Source organism: Taudactylus pleione, unplaced genomic scaffold, assembly GCF_031769625.1.
Source record: "Taudactylus pleione unplaced genomic scaffold, aTauple2 ptg000361l, whole genome shotgun sequence".
NCBI lineage: Eukaryota > Metazoa > Chordata > Amphibia > Anura > Myobatrachidae > Taudactylus > Taudactylus pleione.
Window position 1 is genome coordinate 1763138 of NW_028284762.1, and position 18590 is coordinate 1781727.

Here is an 18590-nt window from a genome sequence, read left to right on the forward strand (position 1 = left end):
TGTTATCGTCAGGTTGTCCAGCATGTTTGCCCGATGATAGATGTCTAAACGACCAGCGGGAGCGAGCACCGCTGGTCGTTTTAGACATTTTTCTTATCGATTTGCAAACGATTTATGAACGATAACGATATCATTATCGTTCAGTCGCTCAATTTAATCGTCTAGTGGATGGGCACCTTAAGTATGTGTCCTCCTGCTGCCTCCCTTCCCCTCCTCACATCATGTCACTGCCCATGTCACATCCAGTCCTGTCCTCACGAACACATCACTTATCTCCTGATATACTCTGTGCTGCTTGTGGACTCTGCTCCTCCCACTATATAACTCTGTCTGTGGCTTCCGGTTGCCCCCATTCTCCTCCTCACATCATGTCACTGTCCCTGTCACATGCAGCTCTGTCCGCACTAACACATCACTCATCTCCTGATATACTCTGTGCTGCTGGGGACCCTGCTCTTTCCACAAAATAACTCTTGGTATGTGTCCTCCTGCTACCTCCCTTCCCCTCCTCACATCACGTCAATGCCCATGTCACATCCAGTCCTGTCCTCACTAACACATCACTCATCTCCTGATATACTCTGTGCTGCTGGGGGACCCTGCTCCTTCCACTATACAGTACAACTACCAGTCTGCTACTCCCATTCCCCTCCTCACATTATATGAATATCCAACAATCCCATGTATAGTTAGCATTCTGTGCTGTAAGGATTACATAGCAAATGTGACCAGCTTACAATTCCTGAGTCCCTCCTATGTCACTTACACATGACTTAAATATAATTAATGCTGAGCAATCAGTGTTCACTTTCCATCCAATACCCTGAATCCTGTTTAGCAAATAGATTACTTTCAGTCTCATCCTTCCACTCCACCGTGTGTTATACCCCTGCAAGATTTTCCTCACCATCGCTCGGGAAAATGACAGCTTGTGTATTCCCAGGACAACGCCGGAATAGCAATAACCGTCCACACAGCGACAATGAAAATATGCCCAAATTATCCTAGTACTATTGTATTATCCTTCAGGCTAATCTGTATTTGTTCTCGTAAGACGGCGAGTTGAAAATGAATGATTTTATATCCTGTATGAGTAAGTTTTTTTGCCCAGGATTTATTTGCTAAACACTGTTAAATTAAATCAAAATGAAGTTAACGTTTTAAAATACACACTATGAAGCAATTACGTAGTAAAGCAAAATATAATACAACCTAGTTAAACATTTCAACCTATTTAATTAGAGCATCTATTAAGTGTTTTCTTATAACCTTTCCAAAAACTATTCTCAAAACCTGTTAAGGTCCTATGACGTGGTGGGTGAGCAATGGCTGGATGATGCCACTGTCCCACCCACACTCAGCGACACAAATTGAGTCATCAAGCTCCGCCCACATCACCTCCAGACCTAACATCGAAGTAGGAAATTTAGACAAGTATGCTGTAGAGATCCGAAAAAAATATTTTATATTGATGTCATAGAGGAAATGCCCAACTCGGGACCCTTCACGGTTTCATATTGCTACTGGACTTCCATAGCCACTCGGCTCCCCCACAAATGTCTACAGTCCCTGTCCCCAGTATCAGGAGTGTTTTGGCAAACACAAAAAAACAGTGTTCGAATGTAATTAAGACACAAGCTCCATCCTATTCCATGACATTTACTAATGTATAACCCATTGGTTCAGATTTTAAAGATATCCATGCTTAAGCACAGGTGACCTAATTAGTGCCTCACTTAGGGGCTCATTTATCAATGAGTTTTATCATACGCAATAAGTGTTCAAACTCATTGTGTATGATAATGGTGCTCCTGCCAATCAGCTCCCAACTGTCATCCATTTGAAAAGTGACAGTTGGGAGCTGATTGGCTTGAGCACTATTTATCATACCAAATTCGTCTTAAAACTCATTGCGTATGTAAGGAGAAGCACAAGAGCGTAGAGGGCCCTGCTTGTGAGAGCTTACATTCTAATGGCTAAGCTTTGGATGGAGATAAAGTGAACGGTAATAAGGTACCAGCCAATCAGCTCCTTACTGCCATGTCACAGGCTGTGTTTGAAAAATTACAGTTAGGAGCTGATTGGTTGGAACTTTATCCCCGTTCACTTTATCTCCACACATGGCTTACTAAATAGTCCGATATAACTCATTGAAAAATGGGCCCCTTATTTTGATATAGCCATCTGCAATTGATATCCTTAAAACCTGGACTGTTAAGGTCCCTTGACGACCGACTAGTATAACCTATAAATACATACACTGTTTATGAAGGTGACCTTATCTATGAGAACGTGTCATAATGATATCCAGTACACCATCATGCCCTTACATTGTATAATGCAGTAGTGTGAGCCATTATAACTTCATGTTAGAGAAAGTCGCAGCAACCTGATTCTAACAACCTCTGATTTTATTGCCCTCGCTAAGGCTGCAACGCAGCCACGGGAACAGAATTTTGCAGCGTTTGATGTGTGACTACGATTGATGAGACCCGGAGGAGACAGATGAGCATCATTCCTGTCCTGGGGACACAAAAAACCCTGCAATTTATTGATCCAAGTTTTTGGCTGGACCAATATGGGTTCTCCTGAGGAAACCTGATGACATACAGCTATTGTAAGACACTTTTCATTTTATATATTCTCCACTCAAACCACAGCGGTCTGACAGACACTGAGAAATGTTACTAATGCGCAGACAACAAAAAAATAAAAAAAAATTAATTTTGTCTTCTGTAACCAAAATATGATTCTGTCCCATTTATCATCTCAGCCGACAGGGCAAAGCACAAGAGTGAAATAGTACTTAAACCATTCCCAATATGGAAAACATACATGTACTATATACACACCCAAACATACTTTACACTCCATTTACAGTCTGTTTTTTTCACCTAGCATCTCACTACAAGTGCCGGATTAACGCGGAGGAGAGACTTTGCGCACATCAGAACAGGCCGCTTTGCAGAAGTGCTTAGTTATGGCCATACAATCTTCCCTTCATCTGGGTGGTAGGGCTGGGAACATTTAGTGCGTGATTTAGATCCAATGACAATGTTCACTTAGTTGAGCAATTTTTTTGCCACTGTGCATGCGCAAAAATCCCTAAAAACACTGGACAGTTACTGGGAACTGTCGTAGATGGAGATTGTTCGTCTTATGGGCGTATTATGGGAGTGTCATGGGGCTAGGCCCCAATCATCAGGGGCAGGTCCATTGTTAGGCAGGCGTTAGGCCCGAGCCACTGAGAGCACTAGGCCCTGTAGTAATTGTTGCTGGCCCATTGTTAGGCGGGCACTAGGTCTAAACCACTGAGGGCCCTAGGGACTGTAGTAACTGTTGGCCTATTGTTAGGCAGGCACAAGGCCAGAGTCCCTGAGGGCACTAGGCCCTATAGTAATTGTTGTTGGTCCAATGTTAGGTGGGCACTAGGCCCAAGCCACTTTGGGCACTAAGCCCGGTAGTACTTGTATCAGGCCCCTTGTACTAGGCGTTAGGCCCTCCCTGTTGTGTAGGGCCATTGGTAAGCCAGTTGAAGGTAGGTGGTTGATAGGTACCTGCTTGTGTTTATTGCATCTGTTTGACGCTGTATTGTTGGGTAATATAGAATAAGTGGGTAGGGGATAGGTTAGTACACTACACCCAGTCTGTAGTTGTCATTGTTGTTTCACAAGGTCAGTTAGAGCTATAGGTACTTGATACCTGTTCAGTAGGCAGGCTGTTGCGGGTGGTACACACATAAGGACATTGTCAGCATAGTGCAGCCATGTGGGTGGGCTGTTTGTTGTGCTTGTTTGCAGGTATTGACATTGTGACTATTAGCTCATCAAGGTGACGAGTACTGCCGGTGAGCGTAATCCGTGTGTTGTTTATTATCCCTACCCCTTCCCTTCCATCAGTTGTGCTCTGGTGCTTGGCTAAGTCTAAGGCCAAGCGGACCAATGATGACCTTTCACTGAACCCAGTGGGGGGCCATCCGGACTTAGCACATCTGCCTTCCTTTGCAGGGCCCCTAGGGTCTTCCATCTGCACCATCCTTCCTGCGCTCCAGGACTGTTGTTTCATCGGCAGCACGAATGAGTGAGTGAGGGAGGATAAGGTAAGTGCTCAACTACCCCTGCACGTCAGCAGGCTTCCGTCACCACCTAGCCACCTCTCAGAGATTCAGCCGAAATCATTTCCAGCAATGAAGAAAATACAAGAGAATTCCCAGTAAGGCGTGTGGCCGAGCACCAATTTCAATTCTCTATCAATTCTCCCAATAAGTTACCAAAGCTGGTGCCTGTAATATTACAGAGTTATCAGCATTCCCAATAAATACTGTGAAAAGTGGGACTGTATTTTAATAATATTAGCTAATACAGAAATGTATGGCATCCTCTGTATGCGCTACGTCTGTTGTTTCTCTTGGCACAGATAAGGCAGAATAGACAGTCAAAGGGTCTCGTCACCCTGACCTGTTTTACCCTGCACCTGAAATGAGCACTCACTCTCTGATTGAATTACTGTCAGTTAGTGTCAAAGGCTTCCTCTTTAGATTAAATGGGTCAGGTAATATCTCTGGAGTGTGTATATATATATATATATATATATAATTATATATATATATATCTGCTTAGGCAATAGGTCACAAGAAAGGAAAGTACTTTGCAGTTTAAGGAACTACCTTTTATTGCAATTTTTTGTATTATTTTTATTTTTTCATCATACTATTAACTATGGGCTTTATTCAGAGATCGAAGCAGTGGCGATTTTTACGCAGATCGAGCGATAGTTTGCATCGCAATCACGCACTCACAGTACCTACTCGCAAAGTGAGTGACAGGTAGTCAGCGTTTGGGGGTGGTAAAGGGGGGATGTTAGAAAAACACAGGCGTGTCTGACCGTTTAATCGCCGTTTGGTGGGCGTGCATAAATTAGTCATTGCGTTCTCCTCCGCAGCATGAGACCTCTCTGCATGTCAGGAGAGCTGCAGTATTTGCGGTTCATCAGACTTGATTTACCTGCTGTGTGGCTGCCCGACGTGCGGGAATGGTACCGATGGTTACGGTGTTGCACATTCCCGTACGGATAAGATCAGGCAGCAGTGGGTGTCCCTATGCTGGGCTGTGCTTACACTTTACGGATAAGAGCAGGCAGCAGTGGGTGTCCCTATGCTTGGCTGTGCTTACACTGTACGGATAAGAACAGGCAGCAGTGGGTGTCCCTATGCTTGGCTGTGCTTACACTGTACGGATAAGAGCAGGCAGCAGTGGGTGTCCCTATGCTTGGCTGTGCTTACACTGTACGGATAAGAGCAGGCAGCCGTGGGTGTCCCTATGCTGGGCTGTGCTTACCCTGTACGGATAAGAGCAGGCAGCAGTGGGTGTCCCTATGCTTGGCTGTGCTTACACTGTACGGATAAGAACAGGCAGCAGTGGGTGTCCCTATGCTGGGCTGTGCTTACACTGTACGGATAAGAGCAGGCAGCAGTGGGTGTCCCTATGCTGGGCTGTGCTTACACTGTAAGGATAAGAGCAGGCAGCAGTGGGTGTCCCTATGCTGGGCTGTGCTTACACTGTACGGATAAGAGCAGGCAGCAGTGGGTGTCCCTATGCTGGGCTGTGCTTACACTGTACGTATAAGAGCAGGCAGCAGTGGGTGTCCCTATGCTGGGCTGTGCTTACACTTTACGGATAAGAGCAGGCAGCAGTGGGTGTCCCTATGCTGGGCTGTGCTTACACTGTACGGATAAGAGCAGGCAGCAGTGGGTGTCCCTATGCTGGGCTGTGCTTACACTGTACGGATAAGAGCAGGCAGCAGTGGGTGTCCCTATGCTGGGCTGTGCTTACACTGTACGGATAAGAGCAGGCAGCAGTGGGTGTCCCTATGCTGGGCTGTGCTTACACTGTACGGATAAGAGCAGGCAGCAGTGGGTGTCCCTATGCTGGGCTGTGCTTACACTTTACGGATAAGAGCAGGCAGCAGTGGGTGTCCCTATGCTGGGCTGTGCTTACACTGTACGGATAAGAGCAGGCAGCAGTGGGTGTCCCTATGCTTGGCTGTGCTTTGGAAGGCATTAGCATATTTTGGTAACTGCAGACCGTAAGAGTATGCAGCTGCGGGGGCTGATTTTGCGATCAAAAATGGGAGATTGCAGCAGATATCTCCCTCACCTGCTGTGGGCCCCGTAGAAATACATTGAGGGCATACATAATATTTGCGGATACCCCCCAAAAATGGGTGTTTTTAGGGGATATCCCACAAATTTTAATTGATAAATATACCCTATAGCACCTGCAATTTTTTTTCATTCCCCACATTACAATGGACGCTACATACTCTGTGATTTAGATTTTTTATTAGTCCATGTGGTCACATCATGTATGTAGTTATGCATGTATCTATGTATGTATTATGTTGGTATAGCCTCCATGCCAGGTAACTAGTTCAATGTATCTGCTGCTCTCTGACTTTTCTATGCTGTATCTTTCAGCTATTGATCCGTGGAAACTATTACTGTCCAATTAATTTACCATAACTAATGCTGTGTACAAACACTCCACTCAATACCGTAGTGGGCAGGCAGTGGCAGCGATTCCCTACCAGCATGCCTCGCCGGCCTTTGGGAAATGCAGGGTACATAACCTGGGGGTCTCCAGCAGTTGTGGAACTATAACTCCCAGCATTCCCTACAGAGGTAATGACTGCCCACCTCTGCTCTAGTAAGAAAAGAGAGAAGACCACGTTCCAAGGGGTATATTTACAAAAGTTAGATTTTGGGTGATCTTGCATCTGATTTGCATTCGAAATTTGATCCTGAGAGATTTACTAAAATCGAATATAAAATCGCATCCCCATCAAAATCGAATCTCGTCAAAACATCACCCCTTTTACATACACCAAGAAAGGATCCCCTGATTTACTAATATTCGAATTCAAACTCGAACACAATATCCCCAAAATAATAGACCTGCTTCATGCTGACGATCTTAGCAGGCCTCTTGAGTGTTATGTGTATGAAAGTGTTAAAATAAAGAAAAATAATGACGTCGGCTTTTTTCACCCCCAAAAGCTGAACCAGCACTGGGCTGTTTGAGCTGGTCCTGGTTGTGAAAATACGGGGGATCCCAACATCTTTTTTTCCTCGTATTTTCACAACCAAGACCATCTCTCACAGCCCAGTGCTGGTCGTGACCCCACGTCAGTTTTTTTTATAATTTTTTTAACACTTTCATACACAACACACAAGAAGCCTGCTGATATCAGCAGTATGAAGCAGGTCTATTATTTTGGGGATTTTGTGTTCAATGTTATATTCTATGTTATAGGTGATTTTATGCCCGATTTTGAAATGGACATCCAAATCCAAACAAGAAATCACTAATCAAAATCGAACAACATGAAATGTGGGATTTTGACTGTGATATCGAATTTCGATTTGATTCGATTTTAGGTGAGTTAAATTGAACGTAAAATAGAATTTCCATAAATATACCACGATGTACACAGGATCATCAGAGGGTGACTCTCAAAAAATCTTTAATGTTGCACTCAGCCACCAAATCACCACCAAAAGTAAACACTGATACTTTTAAGCACTCTACACTCAGACCCCCATCCAACTTTTACCCCAGTCACCTCAAACGGCATCTAGTCCACACTTTCGAAAAATTAGTCATGGATGACATCAACCAATATCCACACTGAAAAATAATAAATTGAAAACCTCACCAACAAAGAACAGAAGGCACTCACCAGATTACAGCAACATTGCAACCTCATAATCAAACCGAAACAAAAGAACACTGCGCTCTAATAACTATGTTGGGACATAGACGATAACACATATATGTGTGTATAGGTCTGCACTGACCAATTTATTCAATCTTAATCAAGAATATACACATGAATAATACAATAAAAAACCAATAATTAGATATAGGACCGGAATTGATCAGATTCCTAATCCACAAGATATAAAAATATCAACACTCAACATGTAAAACGAGCTCTGATTATAAATACTGAAATCAGCAACAAATTGAGTACACTATTAAAATAATAACAATTGTAAATTGCATAAATATATTGAGTTGTTACATATATCGCAAATGTAAGCAAGTAAATCCAAACACATAAATCGCAATAGTCCTGAGAAATCCCAAGTGAAATCCTTGCAGATATTTATGACTCCCGTTGGAGAACCAATTGTAGCTAAATGGCAATGGGGGTCTAAAAAATGAAATAACGTATCCTAAAAGGTCACAGTATGGCTTAGGTAACTGCCGCAGGAAGAGACTCCTGTCTCTAATCAAGCCAACGTGCTGGGAGTCATTTGGTTTCGTGCCACAAGCAGTCGGGCATTTGACTACACATATAGGCGGCTCCGTGGAACAGGAGAGATCAGCCAGAGGTATCTGACGGGGTAGCTGAAAATATACGTGGTTAGCGGTCAGTAGTCCCGCATCGCTTACCAAGACACAGCCGGAGACCATACAGCGAGCAGCAGCCAGCGGCACCTCACACACTGATCCGCCAATTGTAAAGTAAGATCAGGTGGTGCTTGCTGGTGGTAATAGCCGCATAGAGTAAGTACCAAATCAGCGCTCCTCTCCGTCACGGTCTTCGCTCTCTCTGTCAGAGTCTCACGGAATCTCACGCCAATAAATAGTAAATAGATCCAAGTAGACAGCAGGGCAGAAAACCAGGAAATCCTTAGGAGAGGACAACAGCAGCAACGCGTTTCGGCTACACTGTAGCCTTTTTCAAGGCTTGAAAAAGGCTACAGTGTAGCCGAAACGCGTGACAGGAACCTTCATTTCACGACTCAATATAGCAAGATGGACGCAAACTTTCTGGACTTACACATCTTCATTGACCAACAACAAATACACACAAAAACATTCCAAAAACAGGTTGACGTCAATATCTACATACTCTCCAGCAGTGGTCATCACCCCAATTGGCTACAGAACATTCCAACAGGCCAATTCAAACATATTCGACGGAACTGTTGCATACTCACAGACTATTATGACCAAGGAGAAAAGTTGAAACAACAATTTATAGAAAAGGATTATGACGAGGATAGAACACCACTACTCGACTACAAGGAACACAAAGAGAATCATCTAAAAGATACCATTCCTATTATCGCACAATACAACACCAGTGCAACACAAATTAATAAGATCATGAACAAACATTGGCAGCTACTCCTTAAAGATGAGCAACTTGCAGAAATACTACCTGCAGTTCCCAAAGTCATATACAGAAAAGCCCCAAACATTAAGAGCAAACTAGTAACCAACCACATCCCACCACCAACATACACAAACATGATGCTAGAGAACAATATCAAGAGAGAAAGTTTCTACCACTGTGGGACGTGCAGCAACAGTCGCACATTGGGAAGCACTGAACCCACTGCCACCTTTTCCTTCACACACACAGGCAAAATATACAAAATCCGAGAACATATTACATGCAACACTAGTCACGTGATCTACTCACTTCAATACCCATGCGATCACCAATACATAGGAAGATCTACTAGGCTGCTCAAAGTTAGAATAGCCGAACATCTTAGGAGCATCACAAATAAAGTAGACACAATGTCCCCATTGCACTTTTTGGAGAAACACTAGTAAGGATATCCAATTTCTGGGTATTAAAAACCATCAGCAAAAACTGGAGAGGGGGCGAACTAACAAGGAAATTGCACAAGGAAGAACTCAAAAGGATGTTTACCTTGCAAACATTTACACCACACGGTCTCAATATAGACAATTAAATCAAATCCATCATTTCTAAGTAACCATGGCATAACCGCATAATCCATATTTTACCCCATTGTCAGTACATATCCACTTGGAGAACACACTTTACAAAGACCTACCACCTTCGAAACATCCATCGCACCCGGCCGCGACAAAATCTGTGCGCATACCCAAATCAGCAGTCACTGCAGCAACTAGATGGATCTCCACGGGACCACGGAGACACCGTTCATACAGTGTGTTACCGCTCCCTACAGAGTGCGCAAACCCAGCATGCACTAAGTCAAGGCACTACTGCTGTCAACCTCACAGACCCCATGTGATCGTGGGGCTGTGGTCCACATCGAGGCATAGCATGCCACTGCCTCACCACCACATCACTGAATAGACCACCGAGCAGCAGCAGACGGAATCGCTACTGACTGACACTCTGTGCATACCCCACGGGATCGTGGAGGCAGCGCACCCACCAGCATGCAACATTGACTTTATACTGGACAGTGAGAGAAGCACAACCAGCCACCCACCCCAGTACATAAGCATCTCTCTATACCAGTGCGGGATGCTGCCTACTGGGGATGCCCCCCAGCACTGACAGTCAGATCACTCCCAGTTTCCAAGTCTGTAGACCAAAGGTCCAGCAGAGGTCATGTGTTGGTCCATGAACTGCATGGAAAGGAGCCCCCTGAAAGGGTCTACCTACTTCCCCACCGAGGAGTGAGTCAGACATCATCCCGCCCTCAGAGGCACTCACTCTCCTATTCTTATATGTCAGCCACGTCCATCTGGCATCATCTCCAAGTAACATCCTAGAGAAGCATTGTATCTCCCCCAATAAAATAGGATTGGCTCTTAATGTTTTTGTGCTGCCTATCATTTCCTTTTCTTAAGCTTAAACACATTCTACATCAACACACTTATTTAATTTAATACCTGCCACATAACCTTTCACTTGTCCATGTCCTCCTTTTCGGTCCCCTCCTGCACCCACCACATAGGAGCGCATGTACCACCCTACTTACTTATTCCAGAAATATACCACCAAATCTCTTCCAGGTCAGGATGTACTAAACTGAAAATGCGCCTGAAACTCTGAAAACTGCATTTTCTGAGTTTTGACCGCATTCCCCATATGTACAAAGATCCAGAAAGCAAAACTTTCCGGAACTTGTACCCTGTAAGCAAGATGCGATGCTTGATACCCACTCGCAGTGTTTTGTACATGTTGTACCTGCTGCCAGAACACTCAACATTTGCTGATCTTGTATCTACAGAAAAACAGCTCGGGAACAAGATATTGTCTCATTTCCTGAGGTAGAAACACACATTTTATAGCTTTAGGCTGTGCCCACTGTGCCACCTGGTGTCTTACTGTATATACAACAAGCGGGAGACCTGCACTGCCCATGACGGACATTATACATGAGGAAACTTTATGCTCTATGAATGATTTTATTCCCTGACATCAGATTCCTCTGCTTCAATATAACTTTATTACAGTACTTCATTTGTCCTTACATATGTCCCTGTTTTTCCCCCCTGCACAGCTTTGTTTCTTTTATTTTATATACAACTGTCTATTACACATATATGCCCTGTATGCTGGATGTAATTCTCAGTATCTGTTCCTTTTTGGAATGTGTGTGGATAACTGCACAGTACCACTTATTTACAATTCTCCTGCCCAATTGTCTTCTCTGTGTAAGCGGAGGGTCACGTTGGTAGAGAAATAGCCTTTTGGCATACAGAATGCAGTTAATTATGTACAAAGCTGCAAATGGCTGCTGAATATAGTATTCAAACCAGGGGGGAGCGGGTACTAATTACCTAATAATTCGAGCTTGCTGGAGGGGTCTGGCGTTGCCCCCCCTCCTTCTTCCTTCACAGCAGCCCAGCACAGGCTGGTGCTGGGCGGGATGTAGTTGCGGCTGCCGGTCTCACTGGCTCTGCGTCGGGCTGAGGGGTTCACAGCGCCCCCCTCCCTGGCTCACAGCACCGCTACGCGGCACTGCAAAAATTATTTTTTTGTTTTTATTTTTTTATCCTAAGGGGGCGTGGGTATGCCTCCCATGATTAGGCCACACCCCCACCAATCCGGGCCTGCCACGGCTGTCAGCACCCCTGCTTATCTAATGGGTGCAGGCTGTGCCATGCAGGGCCGGCTCCAGGTGTTGCCGCGCCCCTGTGCAAGTTCTGGACTGTGGCGCCTGGTAACCCTGTGTGCGGTGAAGCCGTGCGTGTCTTAAAGGGGCGTGGCCTAATTACTATATGCACGCCTCCCGTTTAACATCAAGCTGGGGGCAAGCCCAGCACACCTTCAGTAGCTGGGTTACCCCCAACCCTCTCCCTGCACTGAATGGATGATGCGCGCGGCATCCATTCAGCTTCTCCGAGGTCCAGCACCGCCACACGCCTGTGGCGATGGGGTGCCCAACCTCCTGACCACCCGCGGGACACTTCGGCCTGTGGGTGGAACAGCGGGGCAGTGCCAAAAAAGCAAGACTGTCCCATTGAAATTGGGATGGTTGGGTGGGGTGCACCCGCTATGGGGTGGCGCCCCTGCTCGACCGCACTGGTTGAACGTGCCTCGAGCCGGCCCTGGTGCCATACCCCACTCTGCATACCCAGCACCAATATACTATACTCACTTCCTACGTCAGTGATACACAAATCACAGAGAAAATGGTGCTGCTGGCAATTTTCTGGAGATTTGTGCATGCGCATTAGTAAAATCACTGGGAAGATGGCGCGGGCATACTTGATGACTTTTTATATCCTCTCCCCAGAAGAAGTCAAGAGATGAGACGCAGCTGGCCTCTTCGGGGGCGGGCCGGGCTCCTATGTCATTATGGACCTCAAGGAGGCGGGGCCAAATTACATGGTTTAGCATTATTAAGCCACACCCCCTGCATACGGAGCCTTGATTTCCTCCAATTATCTCCCCAACCTGCCCACTTCATCAGGAAGTGGGCGGGATGCAGGAGATCGGGAGGGTGCTACCCGAAAATTCGGGAGCCTCCCACAACTTCTGAGACAGTAGGTAAGTATGTATGTGTATATATATATATATATATATTTTATATATATATATATATATATATATATATAATGTGTGTGTGTGTCTGAAACCAGTAAATATATTGGGGTTGATATATCAAGCAGTGAGTAAGAATTTGCCCAAATCAATAGCAACCAATCAGCTTAGATGTAGCATTTATCAGCTTAGAGGTAGCATTTATTCTATAAAATTAATTGGTTGCTATGGGTTATTTACAAAATTGGTCTTTCAGAAAACTGTAATTTCAGTGATTTTGTGCTTAGTGAGGTTTTGAGTTTGTTGATCGATTTGCCTTAAACAGATTTGGTGATTAGGAAATAACAGGTAAATCAGTTTATCTAAAAATCAGGCCTTTAGTAGATCTCCCCCCAAAAGACTCTACATGCATGGCGGTCACAGGGGGTACTGCCAACCCCAACATTGTTTTGCATTTGGAAGTCCAGGTTACATAACCTCTCACCACCATGAGAGGGTACTAGGTGTCCCTTCTGATTTCTGATGGGCTCATGGTCATGTCTTTCTTCTTTTGTTCTATTTATTTATGTTACAAAATTGAATTAAATGTTTTCTTTAAAAAAGAACACAGCGCGTTTTGCCGGAGTTACACCGTACAAGTGAGCAAAATGTACCATGGTAGCGTGTTCAGGTGCAAGATACCCGCATGGTCTGCCAAATCACCACAAGAGATGCAGCAATTCAGTTCATATAGAGGGTACTCTGCCGACTCTCTGAAATTGCCGCCCTGAGCAAGGGTCCGCCTGTATTTTTGTTTTTAAGGTTTTTTTAGTAGAAATCAAATGTATTAAGAAATACGACTGCTCAGTGTAACAGGGTCAGGGGTTTCATATTAGTGAACAGTGGCCCTCATTCAGAGCCACTCGCTATTTGCGGTCGTTCGTTCTAAAACAAGGGGTGGCTATTCAAATGAACCGTTCGCTGTTTGCGGTCTGTTCACGCCTCTATGTCTGAACGAGCGAGCAAAACATACGCTCGTTTATTTGATAAAAACGCCCCTTGGCCGTTCGCACCATACGTCATGTCCGCTATTTATTAAATTAATCGAGTACATCGTACAGCTTATGAACTGCTCGCTATTCTTGTGGTTGGTTTTTTCAACCGCTATTTTGCGAGCAGTTCTGAGTTAAAAAAAACCAAGTGACGTGGTCAATGACGCTGCTGTATTAATTATGCACTCCCTTAAAACGCCCGTTTTGACCTTTAAGCACGCCTGCGTTCGAATTCCACTCCCCCGTTTTCAAGCACCTTCCCCTGTTACCACCCACAGACGCCTCATTCTGTCACTCAAAATAGCAGGCATTCGCTATATAGCGTACAAACGATTTTCGGCCGCACTGACTGGTTCGCGCATGCGTACTAAAAACCGTACGCATGCGCAGATGTGCGAACATCGCTCGGAACGAGCGTACTGCCGCTAGCGAGTGGCTCTGAATGAGGGCCATAATGTCCAAGTAGATAATAAAAACAGCCCAGTATATTTATTGCTGTATACTACTGACCTTCTTGACTCTAATATCGCTGTATGAGTCATTTAACTTGTCTCTCTGAAGATCCTAAAAGAGTAAACATAGAAATATTCAATATATAACTTTAATGGGTTTGACAATCCTCTTATATCTCAGTATATTAATCAGTATACAGTAAGGATTACACATAGGGCTCTATTTACTACAGTCCGCATATTGAATGCAGATTGCACTGCGAATTCAGGCAATATCACAGGGATTTACTACAAATCCCTTGCAGGGACAGAGCTTGCGATAAAGTTATGTCCCTGCGAATCCCCTCCGCGACAAAGTGCTCGCGCATGCGCCGACCGGCCACCGCTGCTATCCCCCCGGCGCTAAGCCCCGTCCCCGCGATCGCGGACCCCCTCTCTCCCTTAATTACACTTACCTGCATGATCCGGGCCTCTGGTGATGTTCTCCATGCGTCCGGTCAGGTGATATCCCATACTGCACTGGGACCCGATCACCTGATGACCAGGCCACAGTGCACTACGGGAGACCAGCTGACCGGAGGGGAGTCATCACCGGAGGCCCGATCACCGGTCCCTGGAGTCAGGTAAGTAAAAAAAAAATTTTTGACAATTTTTTTTTCTTTTATTTACAGTAATCAGCTTGCGGTCTGTTTAGACCACTCAGCTGATCACTGGGACTGGCTCTGGGCTCTGCTCTCCCCGTTGGAGCAGAGTAGGAGTCCGGTAACCGGGGGAGACCCTGGATAATGCCAGGTGGCGTTATTATCACAGGGCCTCCCTAGGTATTTTTTTCACAATTTATTTTTAGTAATTACCAGACAGATCACATTTCCCATTACAATTATGATTACTAAAAATAAGTGATACTTAGGGGTTGGAGTAGAATTTTACGAATTCTACTCCAATTGCCCTGTAATAACTATAGGTGATACTAAAATAATGTGAAAAGGGTGTGAAACAGGGGACACATTATTATCCTATAGCTTGAATGTGCCTTAATGTTCTTCAGAGGTTAGCAAATAAGGAAAGTATTTGTTTTGGAACTGGTGGGCCTATTTTGCTAGCAGGGCACAGAGCAACAGTTACGTCGGGATGTAGTTTATAGACCGGCGGACTGAATGCCGCTGGTCTATATACCGACAGCAGAAGCCTGACAAGGGACTTAAGTTAGGTGTCGAAATACAGACGCCTATCTTAATCCTGACGTCGGAATGCTGAAGGGGAAGAGGGAGGTTAGGGTTAGGCGCTTGTGGGGGGAGATTAGGGTTAGGCTCCCCCTCGGGAGGGTTAGGTTAAGGGGGGTTAGGCACCCCTAAGGGAGGGCAAGAGTTAGGGGGGGGGAAGGGTAGGGCTAGGGGACTTACCTGCTCCATCGGGATTCTCCTCTGTCGGGCTTCTGGCGTCGGAATTTCATCCCGGCGGCTATTGAGCCACCGGGATTTCATACCCAACCCGTTACGTCTGCCTCCAGGTACGCCAGCTGCATCTACAGCTCATATATAAGGTGGTGTGAACCCAATCCACGTTTTAGGTGCATTATTCATGTACAGATGTGTTCTTATTAACCTAGCGTTATTGCGTTTATGGTCCGAGGTGCATGACGCGACACTTTGAAAGCAAGTTTTGGACTTTCGCATTGTATCACATTTTCGCATCACACACATACATACACAAACGTAGTGTAGTGAGCTTAGATTTCGTACTTTTCTCACAATCGTGGCAGCGTACATTAGTCATATCGGTCCCCGGTCTCTTTCCTTTTTTCTCGGATTACTGTCCTTGTCGCACTGCTATAGCACACGAATCCACAAGTACTTTGTACTTTAATCAGATTAGCCCTGGCAGATTCCGAAATAAATACTATAATGATGGGACACATAGGCCCTCATTCAGAGCCGCTTGCAAAATGCGAGCGCTCGCTCTGAATGAGGGCGGCCGCTTCACATTTAAAATCCAGCCTCCTGGCCGCTCGCTAAGCTGGGGGTGACCAGGTTGATGGTCGCGATGGTCAAGACCATCGCGACCATTGGGGCCTGCGACGAGACCCTTGTGGTAGGGTTTCGTCTGCCGCAAGCCCCAGTGACCTTACGGCTCTAATAGAGCCGGAAGCTCACCATTGACATCACGAGTGATGTCAGTGGGGCCGCCCCCAAATGGCAGCCGTTCCTTCGGGAATGCCTCTGTTTGGCCAGCCACCCCCCCACCCCGCCTACAAAACGGTGCGAGCTGTCGATCACCATCGACAGCCGCCCCTTTTGTAGTGAGCCCCGGAGTGAGAGAATTTCCCTCTCGCTCCAGGGCTTGCACACGCGCAGTGTGGCTGCTGCGTGTGCGCAGGGCCTCAACATCGACCCGCTTGCGAGCGCTCATTTGACGCGATTTGAGTATAGGTAAGTGAGGACACATCTGGAAATGATCAAAGCAACAGAAAACGGGCATTTTCGTTATCCACGCAGATGCGTACAGTGGTCAGTAGCAGCCACCGTGATAGGAGGCATAGTTACCCCATAACAGCACGGCTTCCTGATACAGTATATAAACAACTTCTCTCCTTCGGTCTGACACTTACATGATAGACAGAGTTCTCCTGCGCCTTTGCATTCTGCGGTTGAGAGAAGAGACGATTAGGGACAACCAGAACATACATAATAAATCTGCTTTATTAAGACTTATTTATAAAGCACCAGCGACCTGCAAGCTTGGTTCCCGAGCCTCAATGTTTCCCACGTTCACAGCGCTCACCCTTTATTTTTACACTACTTATTTACAGAAACCAAAGGGGCACACGCGCTGAGGCATGCCCCTGAAAAGAATAAAATGTAAAGATAATGTATGTATTAATATACGCTGTTGATACAGCAACTGGATAATGTATCGAATAAAGTCGTTTAATAATATAAACAAATGAAACGGAACAATGAGGCTGGCGCGGAGTTGGATGCATATCCAGCTAAAATGCTGCGCGTAAAATAGCGTAACGACCATATTAGTTATCATCACAAGGTACACCCAGCTCTGCACCAGTAGTATACGTGCCACTGGTTTACCTGTACAGGCGTACATACACTCAGATACACCCCTGGCCGACCAGGTCACCAGCAAAGACAGTTTTTTCAACATTTTTAAAAATTCTCTATTTGGTTTTAGTAAAATAATAAAAAAATATATATATCTATAATACAGCCGGGATAATCTTCCTTGTGTTCTATGAATGACAGTAGCAAAAGATGAAAAAAAAAATCTCAAATATACTCATGAAATCATAACCTCTATGCTCAAGCAATCAGGAAAGCTCCAACCAGGCTTAGCTGGCCACACATCTAAAGATTATCTGTCCAACCAGCCAACTAGTTGATTGGTTGGAATGAAAATCTGGTAAGGAATGCAATCAGCAATTTGCTCCCAAACACTGGAAAATGGACCAAAACTGTTGTTCGAACAAATAGTTTAGATCAAACATTTAACAAACTTGTCTGACCGACCATTTTCATCTGTTTTCTGCCATTTAGGAGCAAATTGCTGATCACCAGTTACTCCCATACGTTACCAGATTTTAATTCCAACCAATCAACAAGTTGGCTGGTTGGATGTAAGTTGGTCTAGTGTGTGGCCTGCTTTAGAGGTGAATCCGCAGTCAGCTAATCCAAAGTGCTACTGATAGTGTGTCTGTGTCTCTGAGCCCGATTCAGCAGCAAATGCAAGTGCAAACGCAACTGCAATCGCCTACGGATCGCAGTTGTTAAATTATGCTAATGCCTGCCAAAGCACAGCCGACATAAAGACGCCCGCTGCTGCCTTCTCATATCCGTCCAATGTCAATCTTCTGCGTAACCATCAGTACCATACACGCACATCAAGCAGTCACACAGCATTCACACTAGGTCTGACCAGCTGCAAACACAGCAAGTCTCCCCACACACAGAGAGCTCTCATCCTGTGTACGCAATGGCAGTGGCTGATATATGCACGCCACTGAAACGCGTTCAAACGAACAGGCACACCTGCGTTTTTTACAACCACCCCCCGTCGCCACCCCCAAAGGCTGACAGCCTGTCACTCATTTTGCGAAAGATTCCTCTGTGTGTCCATAACCTCATTGCGATCGCTGCTCGCGGTGCAGCTTATACGCATGCGCAATGGCAAACAATCGCTCAATCTGTGTCCACAATCGCCATTGCGTCCGCTACTGAAACAGGCCCTCTGTGCGGATCTGCATCTGATCGCAATTGTGAAAACCCGCCCTTCCTGTGCTCTTACTACGATAGATCGCCCC

At 45.4% G+C, this 18590-nt stretch overlaps 1 protein-coding gene across 1 annotated transcript in view; it reads right to left on the reverse strand.

The window, feature by feature from the left end:
- Positions 1-18590, reverse strand: part of CD247 (CD247 molecule) — a 165621-nt gene that overhangs the window by 16278 nt on the left and 130753 nt on the right. Inside the window, exons 5-6 of the mRNA XM_088444399.1 lie at positions 16887-16919; positions 14337-14390 (exon numbers count right to left, since the gene is read on the reverse strand). Of these exons, the coding sequence (XP_088300525.1) occupies positions 14337-14390; positions 16887-16919 (87 nt within the window). The remainder of the gene's footprint in view (positions 1-14336; positions 14391-16886; positions 16920-18590) is intronic.